The following is a 19,124-nucleotide window of genomic DNA, read 5'->3' on the forward strand; positions in this document are numbered from 1 at the left end:
GGTCTTAAACAGCAACAGGTGAGTTAATTAACAAAAAGTTAAGCAAAAATAACTAAACTAGCTACAACCTAAGGTTAATATTTCGGTGTGTATGAAGCAGAAATTAATTATTACCCTGATAAAACACGTTATAATAATTAAAATACCGCTGTTTTAAAATACTGGACAGCATTTAGCCAATTTAAGGATTCATGTGCTAAGGTTACCGAGCTGCCTATCTTAATATTGTAAGTTAAAGTTAGAAACAGGCCTGGGTTGCACCGGTTATGTGTAAGTTCTCTCTTTAGTGAGGGTGTAAAGTCGACACTTGTAACTGAATCACCTACTACAATTGGTTGTACCGCCATTACTTGGGGCATAACTTAATTAGTTTGCATGTAAAGTGTTGATTAAGGCAAGCAGCCAATCAATGGTCAAAGATTGAGTTCCGTCGCCATGGCAACCGTGTGATTTGGCTTCTCTGGCTGGAATGAGCCAAGTGGTAGAAGGTAAGGTAGATCGATATTTAAATATCATATCAATAAATAAGGTCTCTACTCATTAAGGTGTCATGAATGCTGTGTGGCAGAAAACTGCTGTTTCACCATCAGTGAGTTTAATTCTGTGAACATTTACAAGTTGTAACTTGTAACTTGTTATTTTAGTCATGTATATATCACAACTTAGTAATAATTTACATGATAAGGCAAAGTTTGAACTTGCACACAGCTGATGCAACAGGCTGCAGGTGTTCAGAAAGTAAACATTAACTAATTATTAACTAAAGCTTGGTCTTACAATGGATGACTACTGGTAAATCTGGTGGTGGAAGAAGTATTTGACAGTAAAAGTACTCATTATTCAGAATATATATATATATATATATATATATTTATATATATATATAAATGATGAGTTTGTGTTTCATGTTTCAACCTGTATTATTGATAAAATACATTATAATAATTCAAATACCACCATTGTAAAATACAGAACTTAGTAGAGCCGCATGCTATCGTGATTATTGCTTTAGTGAATGATCATTGCAATCACAAGTTTAATTTTCACTGAAAGAAATGTGTGACATTTGTTGGGGTCTTTATCAAACAAACATGTTTCTTACATTTGGAGAACAGGATTTGTTGTAATAGAGACAATGTCCATCCCAGTCCAAAGTGATATCTTGTTTTGTCAGTCCAACACCTAAAGATATTAAGTTTAACATGATGAAGAACAGAGAAAAGCAGGAAATGTCCATATTTAATTAATTAATTATCAAAATAGTTGGCGATTATTTTTCTGTAGATGGATTAATCGTCTAATCCTTGCAGCTATAGTTTTCCTTGGACAGGGAGGATATGGGAAATTCTAATCTGAAGAGTAACTAGTAACTAAAAGGTGCCAAAAATAGTACAAAATACCTTGAATTTGTATTTAAAGTAGTACATAACTTGAGTTAGTTACTAGTTTGTTATGTTCCACCACTTATTATTTATTCAGTTCACATCAGTCCATGTAACATGACTTAATTAAACTGTCCACTCTACAAATTCTAAAGCTATGGAGATATATTTTTATGACGGGCTGTTTCATGTTTGCTGCCCATTTCTTTTTAATCACTTAATTAGTGGTATAAAGTAATTGCCTGATTGTCCTTTAGGAAATGAGGTTTTGAATTGAATTGAAATGTTTCCAAAAGTGAACGTGCATTTTTAAATTGCGTTGTGAGCTGACCAATGTTGAGCTATTTGTACTTTACTTGAGTATCTCCATTTTATGCTACATAATACTTCCACTCCCCACAACCAATAAATTATGACATATTATTAGACTGAGCTACTCAGCCAGCAGTATAAAGTAATACAAGTGATAAACACATGGATGCAGCAATAATTATAATCCTCAAATATAATATATATTTTTTTGAAATGGGCCATTTTGAACTTTTACTTTTTGTACCTTAAGTATATTTTGATGCAAATACATTTGTACTATTGTGATTACAGGTCTTTTAACAGAGTATTTTTACCTTGTGGTATTGCCACCTTTCCTTAAGTAAAAGACCTGAGTACTTTAAGTGTATGTTTAATCAAACGCTGCAAGAAATAACCTTTTAACATCACCTTTAATATTGAATTATTACTCTACTCTATCTGATGAAGGTGTAAGCAAACAGATAGTGCTGTTGGCAGGACACTGAGTGGGACTGCAGAGTAGTGACTACAGACTGAGAGAAGCGGCTGAATCAGAGCCAAAGCAGCACATTTTTTAATACATTTCTTTTATCGGCAAATAGATTCAAAGAATACCAATAATTGGCCAGGCAAATAATTAGCCTATCCCTAATCTTGATATAATACAGCAAATGTAACGATTGTGTGCAGGATGGCTTTGTTTGTAATTCAGCCCTTCATCCTCTCAGCACCACGGCTCGCCCCATTGATTGTACGTTCAGATGAAGACTCTAACGACTTCTACTGTCACTTTCTCCCTGGAGTTGGATCGGCTACATTTTTACCGTGTCACAGATATATTGTACCGTGGTCTTTATTGGAAAATAAGTAACAAAAATACCAAAGATCTAGTTTTAAAAATGATATATAAAAACCCTCAAATACAAGTGTTGGTACCAGCCGAATAAATCCAGTAGCGTTCAGTTTTATTTCTCTCCACCATAATCCTATTCAAGCTTTTAACTTTTCTTTTTTTTAAATTCTGCTTTAACTACCTATTTCCATTCAGTCCAAACACACGCTGAAGCTGTTTTCTCTTCTCTTTTACCACCTTTTAACACTGTCACACCCCTCTTTTATTTTCCTCTCACTGCCTTCCTCCTCCTCTCTCCTCGTACTGACAGTTTTCTCTCTCGTGATTGATAAACACACTGCTACACAAAGATAAAATCCATCAAATTGCTTACTATTCCCTTTAAATTTGTATCCCTCTCCTGTGCATGTGACGTTGTGGGACTGAATTACTTTCCTCTGTGTGACATTGCTGTGCACTGTGTGACCACACTTCTTTGCTTGCTTGCTCTTATTTTAGTTTTCCTGTCTTATTTTTGTCCTCATCCCTCCCTTCAACCTCCTCCATCTCCACTTCTGCTTCACTTCCCATGACATACACTCCCCTCCCCGACCAAGCAACCACCACTGTTTTCCCCTCTACTATCTGTCTCTCCGACAGCCTCCCATTTTGCATCCATCCATCACTCTGTTTGTGGTGACGAGATGTGGAAATATGAAAAGCTGAGAGACAAATGAGAGTGAAGGTGGCGGTGTTGGAGGAGTAGGAGGAGGAGGAGGTGGAGGGAAGAGGAGGGAGGAAACATATTCAATAAGAGACTTTACTGTGGAGAGAGAAAGGGAGTAGAGCATCGTCTTCCCTCCTCTACCTCCCTCTCTTTCTCCCCCCTCCCTCTCTCTCCCCTCTCTCTCTCCATCTCTCTCTCTCTCTGTGCGAGCATGTGTGTTGGTGTGTGCGCCTCCCGTCTCTCCCGGCTCCGCTGTTGTTCGCTGCCGCCACAGATGAGCTGGGAAGAGAAGGGAAAGCGGATGTATCCAGCCAAAGGAAAACGGGAGGAGTTTGGAACGGCATGCGAGACTAACCAGCGGCTCTGATAATCAACGGCTCTCTCCCTCTCTCTCTCTGTCTCTCTCACACACACACACACGTACAAACACACACGTGCGCTCTCAGACTCACACACACTCGCGCTGGCTGGATGTCTTCTCGTTAGGCTGAACGAGAGAGGTGCTTAGGCTTGTCATTAGTTGGGGGCACGGGAGATCCTGAGAAGCTTGGACGTGTGTGTCTGTGTGTGTGTGTGTGTGTCGATGTGCGTGCACACTCATGCCTAAGAGAGTTACCGCGTGAGTGTGTGTATGTGTTTTTGAATGGAGATGAGCCGGGACGTTAAATACACAGAGGCAGCTTTGATTGGCTTGCGGTTTAAGTGACTCTCACCTCTCGCTCCGGGTGTCACAGAGGACTTACTGTACCTCTGGGATTTGTGTCAATGAAATCGAGCAGTCACAGAGGGCGACAGAAGATGGTGGGGAGGGAAGGGAGGGAGGCGGGGGGTCGGGGCAGTTTGGGATTTGGGTAGAGTGTGAGTGTGTGTGTTGGTGGTGTAATAGGAGCCACAGGCAGGCTGGCAGCCACAGTAACTCTCAGCTCAAGGGAGTCATTGAGAGTGGAGGTGGAGAGGAAAGGGATGCCCTGAGGGAGCATCTTTCTCCTCTGTCTCTTACTCTCTGTAGTAGTTATTTGGGTTGTGGAGATCTTTGCCTCCTTATGTATACTTCCTCTTCTTTGTCTGTCGTTTCTTGTCTTTGCTGTTTTTCTCTGTTCTTTCATGTTTTCTATCAGCGTTGCTTCAGGCCTCTGATTTTGCCTCCTACTTTTTCCTCTGTCTTTAGCACATCTATTTTCCTCTCATTTTCTTCTCTCTTTCTCTCTCCGGCTCCTCTCTTGCTTTGTCAGTATACTCAATTTGATTATGGGCTGTGAATCTTAGTCTTCTATTGACGTTCCCTCTCTGTCTATGCAGGTGTTGGTACACCAGGGTCTCCCTGGCTGAAGGGCTGGAGGGCTGATGATGGATCTAAAGGAGAGCTGTGGCAGCCAGGGGAGCCAAGAGAGCTCCAGCCTGCACCCCACCTCCTGGCAGGCCTTTGCTCATACCAGCACACTGCATGGCCTGCGCTTCATCTTCCCTTACGGTCAACCCAGTGTACGCCGCTTGCTCTGGGCTGCAGCTCTGCTGGCCTGCCTGGGACTGTTAGCCCTGGAGAGTGCAGAGCGCCTGGCCTATTTCCTCTCCTACCCTCACGTGACAAGCGTGGACGCCGTGGTGTCAAGCAGCCTGGTTTTCCCCGCTGTGACCATTTGTAACCTCAACGCTTACCGCTTCAGCCGCCTCACGCGCAACGATCTGTACCATGCTGGAGAGCTGCTGGCCCTGCTTGATGTGCACCTGACAATCCCCCAGCCGCAACTGGCCGAGCCTGATGTGCTGGCTTTCCTGCAGGAAAAAGCCAACTTCACCGCTTACAGGCCCAAGGCGTTCAGCATGAAGGAGTTCATGGAGAGGGTTGGCCATGACCTCAAAGAGATGATGCTCTACTGCCGCTACCAAGGCCAGGAGTGCAGCCACAGTGACTTCAAAGCCGTGAGTCTGCTCTTGCTTTCTTTTAAATGTCAGCTCTGTTCTGGGATCAGTTTGGGTCAGAGCCTTTCTGCAGCCTCCCAGCCCTCAGAGGACTCTCCTTGTGAGGTGTTCGGGTTGCGTGTTCTCAGTCTTGAGAGTTTCCAGAGATGGATGATTTATTTTTTTCTGCTAGTAAACTGACTTGATGTATGCTGATAGCTGCTCTTTCCCTCCCACGCTGCTACACTGGGAGTCTCCTGCTGGGTTTTCTCCTTGGGACTCTCATGTTTGGCTGCACAGGTTGACTCTCAGCTTTGTTCTGCAAATATATTCTCTGCTGTTGCCTGGTTGTTGTCCTCAGCCTTCACATAATAGCATTGTGCTTACTGGCACATAGATTACTGCAACAGGTCGCCAGTATTTAAGTCACTGAAGGAAAGTAATTGTTTTGTCTCGGGCCATAGTGAAAACTAAATTCCCCCAAATCCCCCTGCCACTTTCTTTATTTTTCCAACCAAAGACTTTTCTCACTTTTTTTACAATAAATCTGAACATTCAAAGGATGTTTGTGTACCTGCTGGATTGTCAGATAGAGCACAAAAACAAAATGCGCCATTATTTGTTAATTTCTCCCTAATTTGGCTTGCTGGTGAGTGTAGCGGCCCGTTTTTGCTTGTTCTATGTCAATGCTGTGCTTGTAGTCTATTTTGTTGCACTGATAAAACCGAAATGCTGATCATTTAAGGCCTTTATGTTTATTCTCTAGTTTTTGGCAGATCAAAGTGAACAAGTTCTGGCACAAGTTGGTTTTGACGCTAAAACAGTAATTCTGAACACCCACTTGTTGCATAGGCTACTTAGAGTCCCTCAGACTGATTGTTAATTAGGTCCATCAGTGAGTAGGTGAAGAGCACACTGCATGCAGTATGTGGATGCTAGAAAAAGGAAATACTGAAGCTTTAATAGCACATAGTTGTATGAACATAGGAACATAGTTTCTCTGTTGAGAAAATAATTTCTTTCTCCTCTTCAATGACAAAATAGATCTTAAAAGACTTGGACAAGTGAAAGATATGAAGGATATTTTAAGGACCGGTGATTGCAATGTTTACCTCACTTCAACTAATTATACTTAACATTTCTGCAGGCCATTTTTAAGTGCATGCTGTACTCTTTTTGGATGTATTTATTTTGCTCTTCTACTCTTAAAGACTGTTGGCAGACTCTTGTGTTGTTTAATCCATCACACTGAACTATGTCTGCATTTGTTTTGTTGGTGTTGCATTATTATTGCCTGGTAATGCAGTTTAAGTGCAGATTGATTTAGAAAAGACTGCACTGCATTGCCTCATAATAATGATGTAACTATGACAAGAGTTGGGGTTGGATGGCGTTTTATTAAATCCATATCTTGTCAAATCCCTTATTGAATCTAAATCGCTTCGGCTTTTCGTTCACGATGGGGTGTCGACTTTGTTTTTAGTGCCCCAGAAATCCTGGGCCCTTGCATAAAAATCATCCCAAGGAGTTCCATGCATTGAAGTATAATAAAGGTTTTGAATTTGGAACATTAGAGCACTGGTATTGGATCAGCGCTGTGTATTGGCAGATACTCTCAACGAAGGTACCAGAATTGGCATTGGGAGTATCCTTTCTCTCACAGTCAGTCTCTGAGTACAGATGCTAGTTTGGAGAGAGCACATTGACCAGAAAACAGCCAAAAGTTTCATTTTAACCTGCTGTAATCTGCCACCAATTGTGTTTGTAATTTCAATTGATAAGTCTTCGTCAACTAACAAGCTTGCTCACATTACCTGACTGTTTTGTGTGGTAATTGTTTTGCAAAGCAATGATTTCTTAGTACCGTAGGAAACACATTTCTAAAACAAAGCTACAGCTTACATACAGTATGTATTATAGCACAGGGTCATGTAATGGACAGTTGCCTAACTAGCAGCCTGGCTTTCTATTTAAAGCTTGCTGATACAGATTTGTATTAACGAGATGTCACTTGTTTGTTGACCTCAAAACTGACCAGCGATGCATGCACAATGCAAACAGCACTGTGGAGCTGCCCCTGGGCTCTGATCTGCTGTGATGAGCTCTTCATTTTGTCGAGAGTAAACTCCTGTGTGGTAATCTAGGAAATTAAAGCTTCTAGGTCTGTAACTGCTCTGTTTCATTCTGAGAAATACTTATGCCAAACTCATAATCACAGTTATCAAAATTATTTAACACAACTACTTGTTGACATTGTGCATTTGTTGAACTCTCCGTGGAGAGGGAGCTGTGGTAGCGATTTGTATCACGTTATTTTCTGGCAGTTTCACAGTACACCAGTTTGTTTTTTTGCATGACTGGGCCTTTATATCGGTTTATAGTGGCTTATTCTATTGCCAAGAGTACATAGAATATAAAAACATTTTAATGCCATCATGTGTATACTGAAAGCTGTTATTACTATAGGGTTTTCTTATATAAAATATAATATACAATATATGAAAGAATCAGAATGCAGTTTTTATTGTGAAAACTGCAACTTAGTAAAAACAGAACTTAAAATTAAAAAAGGTACACCAGCAACATTCCTCCCTATTCAAAACAAAATATTTTAAAATAGTTGTATAAACACTATAGTTTCTGAGTATAAGTAAGAGACAAATGAGTTATCCTGTAGCAGTTGTTTCAGCTATGCGTTGTTACGGCAGTACATGAAAAATTCAAATCATATGGGAAATTAAAACCGGTATACAGCTTCATCCGGTATATCTCCCAGCACCACAGTGAATCAGAGAAATAAACGTTGTTTTGATCATTTCACAGCTGTTACACACCCGCACCACTGCAATCTCCACAACGGCTGATTTGGTGTGAATACGGCCAAAGGCTCTCTTTCCGTCATCTTGGCTCGAACTGAACTGAACTGCACACAGGCTGGATGAGAGTCAAGTTGGGCGGGGAGAGGCAAAAACACACCGCTGTAAAGTATAATAATCTCTTCATCTCGGTTATCTTGTTTTCATAATCGTTGGAAGCCAAAATCATTATTGAAAATAACATTTGATAAATCGCCCAGTCTTAAGAGAGACACAAATTGGAAAACCAGCAATGGCGGGTCGCGCGTTGGCCTAGTGATTTTGTATTCATGCCTTCAGATGGACGCTTCCCTTGCAGGTCTGATTCATATTGCAGTGAGCTGCAGCAAAATGAGCAGTATCCCGCTCGTGTCAGCCAGGAGAACATGAGATTTTCATAATTTAATTCGGTTAAATCTTCATGGGGTTAATGCAAAGCTAGCTTGGCCCTGTCACTGCCTCACCATGCAGCGCAATGAGTCTCTATTTAACTCCCCTTAGTAACCGTCTTGCATGTTTTGTGACACGCCTTTGACCTCAAGCTGAGTTCAAACATAATCATGTTGACAGAGAGGCTACTAGAAGGCACTGTCATCCTCTTTGCCCTCTGCCTGTTGCTGCTGCTGAGCTCCTCCTGACTTCTCCCCACTCCTCTCCGTCGACTCGCTCCATCTCTGCTCTCCCTGTCACTGCAGCGACACACCTTCATATCTCCGGCGCCTTCAGAGAGGAAAGAAAAAAAACCAAAAAACCCAGACCCCCAAAAATAGAAGAACACATGCGTGAATGCACACAGACGCGTACACAGACACACCAAAATATACGCATATGTGAGTGAATACACATACACAGAGGGACAACATTACCATGACACTCCAGGGACCCGAGTCAGCGTTTGACTGACATTGTGATGAATGACCATAGGGAGGATTGTGGGGACACGGGAGTCAGTGTGATGTGACTGATGGAACTGGAGCAGAGTGCTGCACAAAAGGGAAACAGCATCAGTGTGCACATTTCCACCTATGCATGTATTATGTGTCATCCCGGATAGTTTTTAGCATTTTTCAAATGTGCAGACGGCTCATCTTCTTAATTTATTTTCATATGTGAGCACGTCTGCAACCCACCTGACATGATTCTGCCGAAATAAGCACTTTGGTACACTTGTTTTCTCAAGGATGCCAAAAAGGAGGGCAGATCTCAAGCCAAATGCAGCATTCCTCCATTCCAAAGCAGAGCTGGTGAACAATACAAAAGACTGATTTCACCCTGTTTAAAGATTCTTTCAATCCAGCCTCTCTGCAAGGATGCTGAGTGGCCAGAGTACAGCTCCATCCCAGTTAGGAACGTGTGCTTGCGGATCAGTGATAAATCTTTACAAACAGTGGTGCTGAAGGGAAAAATCTTTCTTTCACTCGGTCAGGACCTGATCATATTGCGTTATCATTTGACCAAATCCTGATGTGCAAATTAATGATCCCAAGCAAACTGTTGCTAAAAACTAACAAACTGAGTTATTGATGTTTAAGAAATTGCACCACAGAAATACCAGTGGTGTGTTTGTGGTAGTTTAGAAACAGTGACACTGTTACTGTTTGTCCACCAAAGACAAATTATCTGTATCGACCCAGCCTCAAAAATCCAGTATCAGTGTTTTTGTTTTACACTCCTAAAAACTTTCTCTGATGTATGGGTATCGTTTGAATTGTTTCGACACTAGTGCTGATTTCCCACGAGTTTCAGTATCAATACCTCAATTTGAGAAATGTAGCGTTTTTATTCATTTAAAAGAATAGGCGAAACTTCTCAAATGGTAAATGTTGTCTAAACACAAGCAGCCACACAACAACTTTACCTAAAGAAAATACACTCCAAAAACTGGCAGAATAATTATTTCATAACAATAATGATACCACACAAGGCTGTATAACAAAATGGAAGTTTACACCTCGGAACGATGTGTTAATTATAAAAAAATAATTAATATTCTGTATTAAAGGCATAGATTTTTTCCAGAACTGATGATGGAAGTAGGTGAGGATTGAACCATCTTGCTTTCTTTGCGTCTCTGTTGAGAGTCGCAGTGCTGATGGAGTAGGATGTACGCATCGGGCAGTGCAGCCAATCGTAATGTGTTCATGTGTTACATCATCTATAAAAGCAGAACTCCGAGCAGATCTGGCAGGCCGAGCATATCTCGTACTTACACTGGAAGTCAAAAAGTGTTACCCAGCCCTACATTTACAGTATCATGACATATTGATAATGTCTCTCAGTGTTTATAGCAGATGTGGGCCACCTCACCTGAAATAAACACCAAGCTCATGCTAACATCATAGAAAATGAATACACTTTGAAATCTCAAAGGCCAAATATATATAATTAATATTAATGAGTGTGACAATCATAGTCATCTATCATTATCTATTAACTAAATTGATCATGAGATGAGATTTGTCAGGATCTTGGTGCCTTATCACTTCACTTCATCATGTTTCCTGCACATTGAATGAGTGGCCTTCCCCTGGCCTGTGTTTGTTTTACTGTGTGTGATTACAACCATGATTAATTGCTGATTGATCACTCTGACAAGCCACATCAGTGTCTGCCAGAGTGCATCAGCTCAGCGTGCCTGGCCTCTACTCACTGCATGCTTCAGTTATATATATATATATATATAAATATATATATATACCCCTGGAGCACTGCAGAACAGGGAAGACCCTATCACACTCTCAGCCTTAATGCGAAACCTGATAGGAGCCAGACCTTGAGCTCTGTATCACACAGACACTAATTAGCCACTCGTCTAGTCCTCTGACCAGAGCCTTGTTGGAACAGCACTGCAAACGTAATAGTGCTGGCTGTGTACAGCAACAACAATTAGCCATTACACAACCTGTGGCCTTAGCACTTCAGTGGCAGATTATTGCATGGCTAGATTCTCCTCGCTCTCGCCAGCGGAGAAGCACAGGCGTACTGTCACTCGCCTATCGGGGAGGATTGTGTGCTTTCTAATCTGTCCTCCCCCCTCTTCCTCTAGCTGCTCCATCTCGCTAACTGCATTTTATCACTTTTGGATTCATTTCTCAACATTTGAAAGCCCAATGCATCACATTAGGTTATAGTGGATGTACTGTATTAATCACTAATGTGGCATTACCATGGCATTTTACATTCCCAGCAGGCATGATGTCTGAGTGTCTTAAAGGGCATGGAAACCACCGCTGCCACCCACAAGCCCGCCTCTCTAAAACACCCCGGAGAGGCAGCGGCAACCTGTGCTATTGAACCAGCTTGGAAGAAAAGCTGGAGTGTAGCCACGGACAGACAGCTCAGTGTGGATAGTGCTTATATGGTAGACGGTGCAGCTGTCTGCAGTGGTGGATTATGGTAGGCTGATGATATAGTGTGTGTTGTGGTGAGGCTTAAAGGAGCAGTAATTTCCCTGAAGGGTTTTCCTCAACCTTCCAACAACTGATACTCGTTTTGGGCTGTACTGGAAATTATCAGTCTTGTGATTAATGAAATGATTAATTTGGCTGACATGTTGACAGAGTAATGCGTTTTGTTTCCTGTCCAGCAGAAACTAGCCCTTCATCCATTTTCAGAACTTGAATCTAGGAATGAATCATGTTTTTTTGCTGCTAATACTGATTGCCAATCCTCTATGAGCCATATTGCCTGGCCGATTCCGATCTTTTTTTGGTTTAGCTGGTATAGTGGTAACCTATGTTGACTTTTTTTGATACATTACTTCGAGAAATATAAACATGCATTCATTTAACAACAAACACACTTCTGTAATGTTAAATGTTTATATGTGTACGTACATAATTTATATATGTTTCACAGCTAAATAACTATAAATTGGCATGTAGTATGTCAGATGAAGAAGTGTTTTTATGGATCTGTTGTAGCAGGAGCAACTATGCATTTTTTATACAGACTTCTTTTATGTTCAGTGTGAACAAGATATTAAAGTTTAACTGAAGTTTCAATCAAGTGCAACACTTTAGAGGTGTGGTTCACCTTGAAGCCGCAGAAATAGACATCAAACAGCCCTTCAGCTGCAATGTGTTAAATTATTTTCTGCACTTACCTCACTGTGCAGTTAACAGAGCACCGTGTGATTGAACATTGCTTCGGAAATTAAGAGGGCTTTATGTAGTCAATACCAATCCATCAAAAAATGCCTGGATCAGCCCATATCCCGATCCTGTAATTCATATACATGTGTATATATATATATATATTTTATTTGCTGGCTTAGTTAAGCACCTAGTGGTCTTTAAAGCAAGACAGAAAGTGAGATGTTTGTGGCAGAGATAGAGGGCTGTGCCAGTGACTGAGGAGAGGAGAAGTCAGGACATGAAGTAATGTTTTGAGTCTGGATGTAGGCTTGCATTCACACTAGCACAGAGAGAAGACAAAACTGGAAGAGATAATGTGGAGAGGAGTATGGCCCATTACCTCGGCAGGCTGTCTGGAGACCTACTTCATCATGGCCACCAGAGAAGAAGGAGATGGAAAGTGTGTTCATGAGTGTGTATTTGAATGTGCTAGAGGGTATGTTTATATTTTCATGTGTGTCTGGGTTTGTGTTGTAATGTGCTGTCACATGCAGTCAGTCTTAGTTTGTTCGGTGCGTGTGTTGCAGCTGCTTGATGCACTAGCTATCAGTTGCTTTCAGCAGATACTGACTAATGGTTATAAAATCAAAGGTCAACCGGCTAGTTAACTTGAATTGTCTTGATCTGTTGGGATGCAGCAGAGTGAAAATTGTGAACTGTTTGCACTGTTAGTTTCAAGAAACATTCATGCCTTGCGTGATGATGATAATGTTATTGATCTGCTTAGGAACTCCTCTTTTTGTTTACTCACGTCTGTAGACTGTAAAGTCAGCCACAGAGCAATGTCCTGGGAAATGATGAGAGTACAGTGATTTACTCTAAGGCGGCTAAACCGGACGAATTGAAGCATGAATACATTTAGAAATGGTCTCTCTGAGCGCTAGGTTGCACTTGCACCCCCACACTGTAACTATACATTTTTCTGTTGAAACCATAATGGGTTTAACTGAGCACTTATTTTGAAGGTGCTGAATGAAGAAAGAAAATCCACAATTATAGGCTAAACTGAAGCTAATCATACAGAATTGATGTTTTGGTGAGAAATTCATAAAATGGTTTTGGTTGTTGTTAGACAATGGTGTGTGCCATTGCTTGTCTGCTGGAAATTGCCATAACATTTGGATCTCCTTGCAGGTGCAGAGTGTTAGTGGTTTTTGGCACTGTCAGGTTCCTCAATAAGCTATCAAAACAATGTTTTTCTCAGCAGCGGTGCTGTTGTGTGGGCATTTGACGCTCCCACCCAAATTCACGCACATCTCAGCATTATTCCTAGGTTTGTGGAAGACTTAGCTGCACATGTTTGGTGGGGGGGTTTGCAGGTCCTCCCCCAAGAAATGTTTTTTCAATACAAAATCAAATATTTTTGACCATTATTATTACTGTATCTGTGTACAAAGGTTGGAAAAGCTAGAGCACCCTAAAAGCTTAAAGACAAAACTTGCTGGAGAAGTCCACTGGGGACCACCTACAACTGTCAGATGTGGGAAAAGTAATTTATTTTACATTCATTAGGCTTGGGTGTTGTATTTACAGATTATAATGGTGGGAAAAAACCCTGTGAAAATGACCTCAGAATCAATATAGATCATTCAGTTATTCATGTTTGCCTTTTTTTACAGCTTCATTTACAGATTCTGATATGTATCTGAAGACAACACGCACACAGAAAATGACTTAAACCACGTTGAAAAGAAGCAAACAGTTATGTAACAGTAGCTTATGCACTGACTTACGCATCTAAATACTAAATGCAGGCTGAAATCTAATAAAGGCTAATGCATCTATATTTTTATGCAGTCTGGCTTAAACTTTAATGTTTTGGTTCACTCTTGAACCCCTAATGACATCGTATTTGGCCACAGCAGGCAGCTGCTTAGAGTGAAAAACCCCACTGTACACTACCTGCTCAGCATTAAATGGCAGACAGTGATAGCGGAGCATTTTGCAGTTAAAGAGCCAGATATTTCCCTCAGGAGTTAGTAGAGACCAGAAACTGAGCTTAAAAGTTACTATGAGATTTAAAACCTAAATAGAGCAGAACATTGCGTTACACTTCCTTTACCTTGCTATCCGAGCCCGTCAGTGCTTTGTTTGAGGAGGAGCGACTAAAAAAGCTGTTTTTCTCATCTATGTCTGAATTATTTAGCTTCTGTCCACTTTGAATGAAGCTACGATGTTACGATGATATGCAAAGTAAAACTACTGTTTGTGGAGTCTGGTGGTGAGTGATTGTGTTGACTGTTTCTGGTTAAACAAAAAATATCTCAGTAGGGATGGAGTAGGTCAGTGGGCAAAAACAAGCACTTTTAGTGGACGTACTGTGGACGAAGTGAATGACCAGGATGCATACTTTTGACCTTTTTGATTGTGTGGAAAGGTAATATTTTATCACATCCCAAATTACACTACTCACAAAAAGTTAGGGATATTCCACTTTCAGGTGAAATTTATGGAAAATGTAAAAAGTTGATGCTACAGTGATATTATATCATGAAAGTAGGGCATTTAAGTAGTAGTAAATTAAGATCACCTGAAAAGGTTATAGTGCATTTTATGTACATTCTGAAATTTCATCCGAAAGCCGAATATCCCTAACTTTTTGTGAGTAGTGTATGAATCAAGGCTTTAAAACCTGAGTCTTGCAGGTAAAACATGAGCATGTGGTTTACAGTCAGCTTTTCTGCTGTATAAATGCAGATGATAACTCCTTTAATAATTCTTCTGTAGCTTGCCGACAGCTCGGTGGTTTTTATCACACAGTGGTCAAACATTTGATGTCATGCTGTCTGCAGTGATACTGTGCCTCCTGCACTCTCTGTGTCCTGCTCTGTTTTTCTATTACCTTTCATGTCTTCTTTCCCTTTCCACATTTTACCACATAGTGTCTGAGCTGAATGTTAGATGCTCAAACCTGACCGGCTGGTGTTGAAAAACCACATGCCCTCCTTAAACAGGCTGACAGACTTTTTGTCCACCTGTCTTTCTCGGTTTAATCTCCGTAAGCTGCCCAGGAGCTCGTTTGATCTCAGTGTCCAGACTCACCTGAGAGCTGTGTGCTCTGGGCCTCGTGTGTGTTTGCTGGGGTAAAGAGATTTGGCGGCTCTAATGGAAAGCGACAACGGCTTAAATGGATACCGTGATATGTTGCTTTGATATGTATGTTTAGTGTCTTTTGTCATCTTCACTAAGCACTTGTAGGTAAGGCAGGGCTGGCCCAAGCCTCCATGGGGCCCTAAGCAAAATTTGATTTTGGGGCCCTCCATTACTGCCAATAATAATGATTATTGATCATTCACACACCTATTATAAACGTATTCTACTTATTCTACTCTGTCATTACGAATACACTTGTGAAACTAAATGTGAGAACTTGAAAATGATGCAGCTTATTTTCTAAATAAAAAAGTACAGCTATAGCTTGTAATAAGAAAACAAACTACCAGTGGAACAACTGAAAATTGCTTGAGAAGTTTTGAAATAATATGGATTTGTCTTAAATCATGTCCCTTGTCATATGATTATATCTTATATTAAAAAAATATTCATCTCAGTATGTTCTGCAGTGCACTGAGCAATTAAAGGCCATTTTATTGTTAACTTACCAGGTACAGCTGAGGTTGCAGAGAGGACAGTGGGCACACTGGATGGGGCAGAGCATAGAGATGGACCTGAGATAAAAAACATGTCCCTTGTCATATGATTATATCTTATATTAGTATATCTTAGTGAGATAATTTGACTAGAAATTAAATATATATGGTGACAGTTTTTGATAACCTGATTCATCAGCCTTGGCTGCTCCTGAGGAGGTGGATTGCCCCTGGGCTGAGTCAGTGCCTCCTCCTAAATACTTTAACAGTGCTCCTGGGGAAGTTTCATATAACGTATGAGCACAATAGGGAGTTGATGTAAAAGGAATATGTTTATTTACTCACATAAATTACTGTGCTCTGCGGCAAACAATTGCAAACAACATACCTCAAACTATAAGTTAACTAAATGAATTCATTAATGCAAAACCATATTGCCAGCAAACGTCACCGCGTTTGTAATTAATGTTAGTTATTAAACATTTGCTATCAAACGTTGTTATCAAAAACGTTGTTTTGATGCCAAAAGCGACCCAGAATAATATATATATACACTGAGAATGAACTTATTCAAAGTATTACACAAACACAACAACGTTAGCTTGAATAGTAAGCTATCTAACCGACCCATAAGTAGTAAGACGTTTTGAACTAATGTTAGCTAGCAAATTTGCTATTATAGGCTAACATATTTGGAACTAAATATCAACAATAATTAGGGACTTTCCTAATTTCAGGGAACTTTTCAAAATCTCCTTGACACCAAATGTTACATTACCAAGACATGCCTTTATCTTGTCGTTTTTTCTCCTCTTCCTTTTTCTTCCTTTTTCTTTTTTCTGCCCCTGAAGGTAACGTTAGGTCCTTTTTTGTGACATCTTTCACCTGCTCCTAGCTCCTGGATGCTCAGTGCGCACGGCACTGTACGGTTGGGAGCTCTTCACACGTTACTAATGGAGCTCTGACACTTCGAGCAGAGAGTCAGTAGGAAACTACACTCTGTTAACATCATATTGTTGTTGGGTTTTTTTTGTACAAGAATGTACATTTGATAATATATGAATCATCATCACTCACACATGGAAAAAATATTTTTTTCTTTTTTAAGTTAATTGCTCTTGGGGGCCCCCTAGTGGTCACAGGGCCCTAAGCAGCTGCTTAGTTGGCTTATGCCTTGGGCCGGCCCTGAGGTAAGGTCTTCTTGCACATGCTTCTGCTCAATTAAAATGTACGAGCTAGCATTAATCAGTCAAACCTCAAATTCTGTGAAGCGTTAGGATGCTCCACATTGTTGAAACTGAACATTTGAATACACCTCCACAATATGACCTCTCGGTCTGCTGAAATACCAGACAAAAACTTTAAATGTCAAGATATGCCTTCAACAGCTTCACCTGCCAGCAACGTCTCCAGGTACGGCTGCTGTCCTGCTGGAAAGAATCTCACATCGGTGTCAGGACAATGTGCGCTCTTTTTGTCAAAATGACACTTGTGTGCAGGACAGCATGACTTTAAAACACAGACATTGGCCCCATGAGGCCAAAGTTGGATTGATTCTCTTTCTCTGCTATTTCTTTGTTTGACCACAGTCTTTCTTTTCACTGTATGTTAGGTCATTGTTGAATAATAACAGGCTTAAACTGTAATACATGTGTTTTTTTATTTTGAATCTGCAGTCAATTTGATCATTTACAGTTAACTTAGGCCAATTTTGTTGCTAGTTAAACGTTATCTCCCAACATTCCCTTCAGCCCTACATTTAAGCATCTTTTAGCTTGTTTTGCTTTTCATGGCCCAAAAATGTACTATTTGGGTTCACTCTCACAGTTTAGCGACTAGCTGTGGAACATACTGGAGTATTTAGCAGCTAAAGAACCAGATATTTCCTCTGGAGTTGGTGTAGAGTCAGCCATAGACACAAATACAAATGAATGGGAATAATGATCTGTATGTGATGGTTTTGTAAACAGGCAAAAACAACAACAACTTTACATTTAAAAAAAACCAAGACATTTATTTAAAGGACCAGTGTGTAGGATTTGGTGGCATGTCGTGGTGTAGTTGCAGGTTGCAACTCTGTAAAGTTTTCATTTTGACATGTTTGGTTCAAGAAACACAAAACTGAAAATGTTCCTTAGTTACACATCACTGATGCACAATTCAGTCTTTCTTTCTGAAAGATTTTCTTTACTCCTGTGCTCCTGTGATCCTGTCCCTAGTGAATGTTATGTTGTTGTTTCCTGCAATATTTCCACAGTTCTGTAGTTGGAACTGGTTGAGTAATGATGCCTCTCTGACTTTTTTGTCAATAGTCTCAACCAGGTCCTAAATAAAGAGGCAAAGTAAGCAGCGACAAGGACAGCCCTGATGTTATCTTCTGAGTGACCCGTTGGTCATTGCCATCGCATATTTTATAATTCAGCTTTCTATCCTCTGTCAAGGATTGTATCCAGTTTAAACTTTACTGATCGAATCACACTAATATTCAGACACTGTTGAACTAGAATGTTGTTTTTAGATTAAACTGTCTGGCCACTAATGTTTTCATTAGTGAAACCACAGTTATGTTTATTAAATTCCATTTCTGCCAGTAGATCGTCCTAAATGTTACACACTGGACCTTTAAGACCCTGTCATTAGCCTAAGTGATGTAATTCACTTTTTGGAGATCTTACTTTGCCTAAATCTGGCTTGTCTACTTCTACTTTAATTAGTCATACCACACATCCAGTTAAGCCTTGTGACAAGCCACAGAGAGGAAAAGTAAAATTGTTGTGATCAATCAAAAGTGTGCATGTGGGCGTGTAAATGTAACCGGCTTGTAAAATAAATTAAACCCAGATTTAAAACACTATCTTGTGGCTGTGTTGCATTCTGGTCTGTCTGTCAGAAATTAGTCTTGAAAGATCTGCTTTTTACTCTGCCGCTTTCTCTTTGTGTTGTGAGGGACTGACCCCAAAACTTGAATACTTTAAATATTTAAATTGTGTCTGCTGAGACCTAGTAATGTCTCACTTCCAGCTGCCTTCACTGCTTTCCTCGTTGGTTTGGCAGCTGCACTGTGGAGGAAATAAAGCAAAGCCTGCATGAACAACAGTTTGGTTAATGTTTGTTTGCATAATTAGAAACAGCTGAATGTTTTACTCCATCCTCCGTCTGCTCAGTCCTCTTCTCTGTGCTACAAGCTCCCCAGACCTTACCTCCAGGTGAACAGCCTGTAGAAAAAGCACGGCCCAGCTACGTAAACCTTGTTACCATGGGGACACCAGAGATAAACAACACAGCAGTTTGAAAACACACAGTATGTCCCCATTTCCTCACTTAGAGGAGAAATAGTTTGGGTGGTGATGACACTGAATTTGAAGCATCTGCCTGATGAAATGCTCTAGTGTTGACTGAGCATCCTGGCGAA

The 19,124-nt window shown here is 40.6% G+C and overlaps 1 protein-coding gene across 2 annotated transcripts in view; it reads left to right on the forward strand.

The window, feature by feature from the left end:
- Window positions 1-19,124, forward strand: part of asic2 (acid-sensing (proton-gated) ion channel 2) — a 339,024-nt gene continuing 319,900 nt past the window's right edge. Inside the window, exons 1-2 of one of the 2 annotated variants that reach the window (XM_051388343.1) lie at window positions 1-18; window positions 4,532-5,152. In XM_051388343.1, the coding sequence (XP_051244303.1) occupies window positions 4,577-5,152 (576 nt within the window). In that variant the 5' untranslated portion in view covers window positions 1-18; window positions 4,532-4,576. Of the gene's footprint in view, window positions 19-3,346; window positions 3,733-4,531; window positions 5,153-19,124 lie in introns of those variants that run through there. The other variant, XM_051388342.1, reaches the window with a different exon arrangement.

Source organism: Dicentrarchus labrax, unplaced genomic scaffold (assembly GCF_905237075.1).
Source record: "Dicentrarchus labrax unplaced genomic scaffold, dlabrax2021, whole genome shotgun sequence".
Taxonomy (NCBI): domain Eukaryota; kingdom Metazoa; phylum Chordata; class Actinopteri; family Moronidae; genus Dicentrarchus; species Dicentrarchus labrax.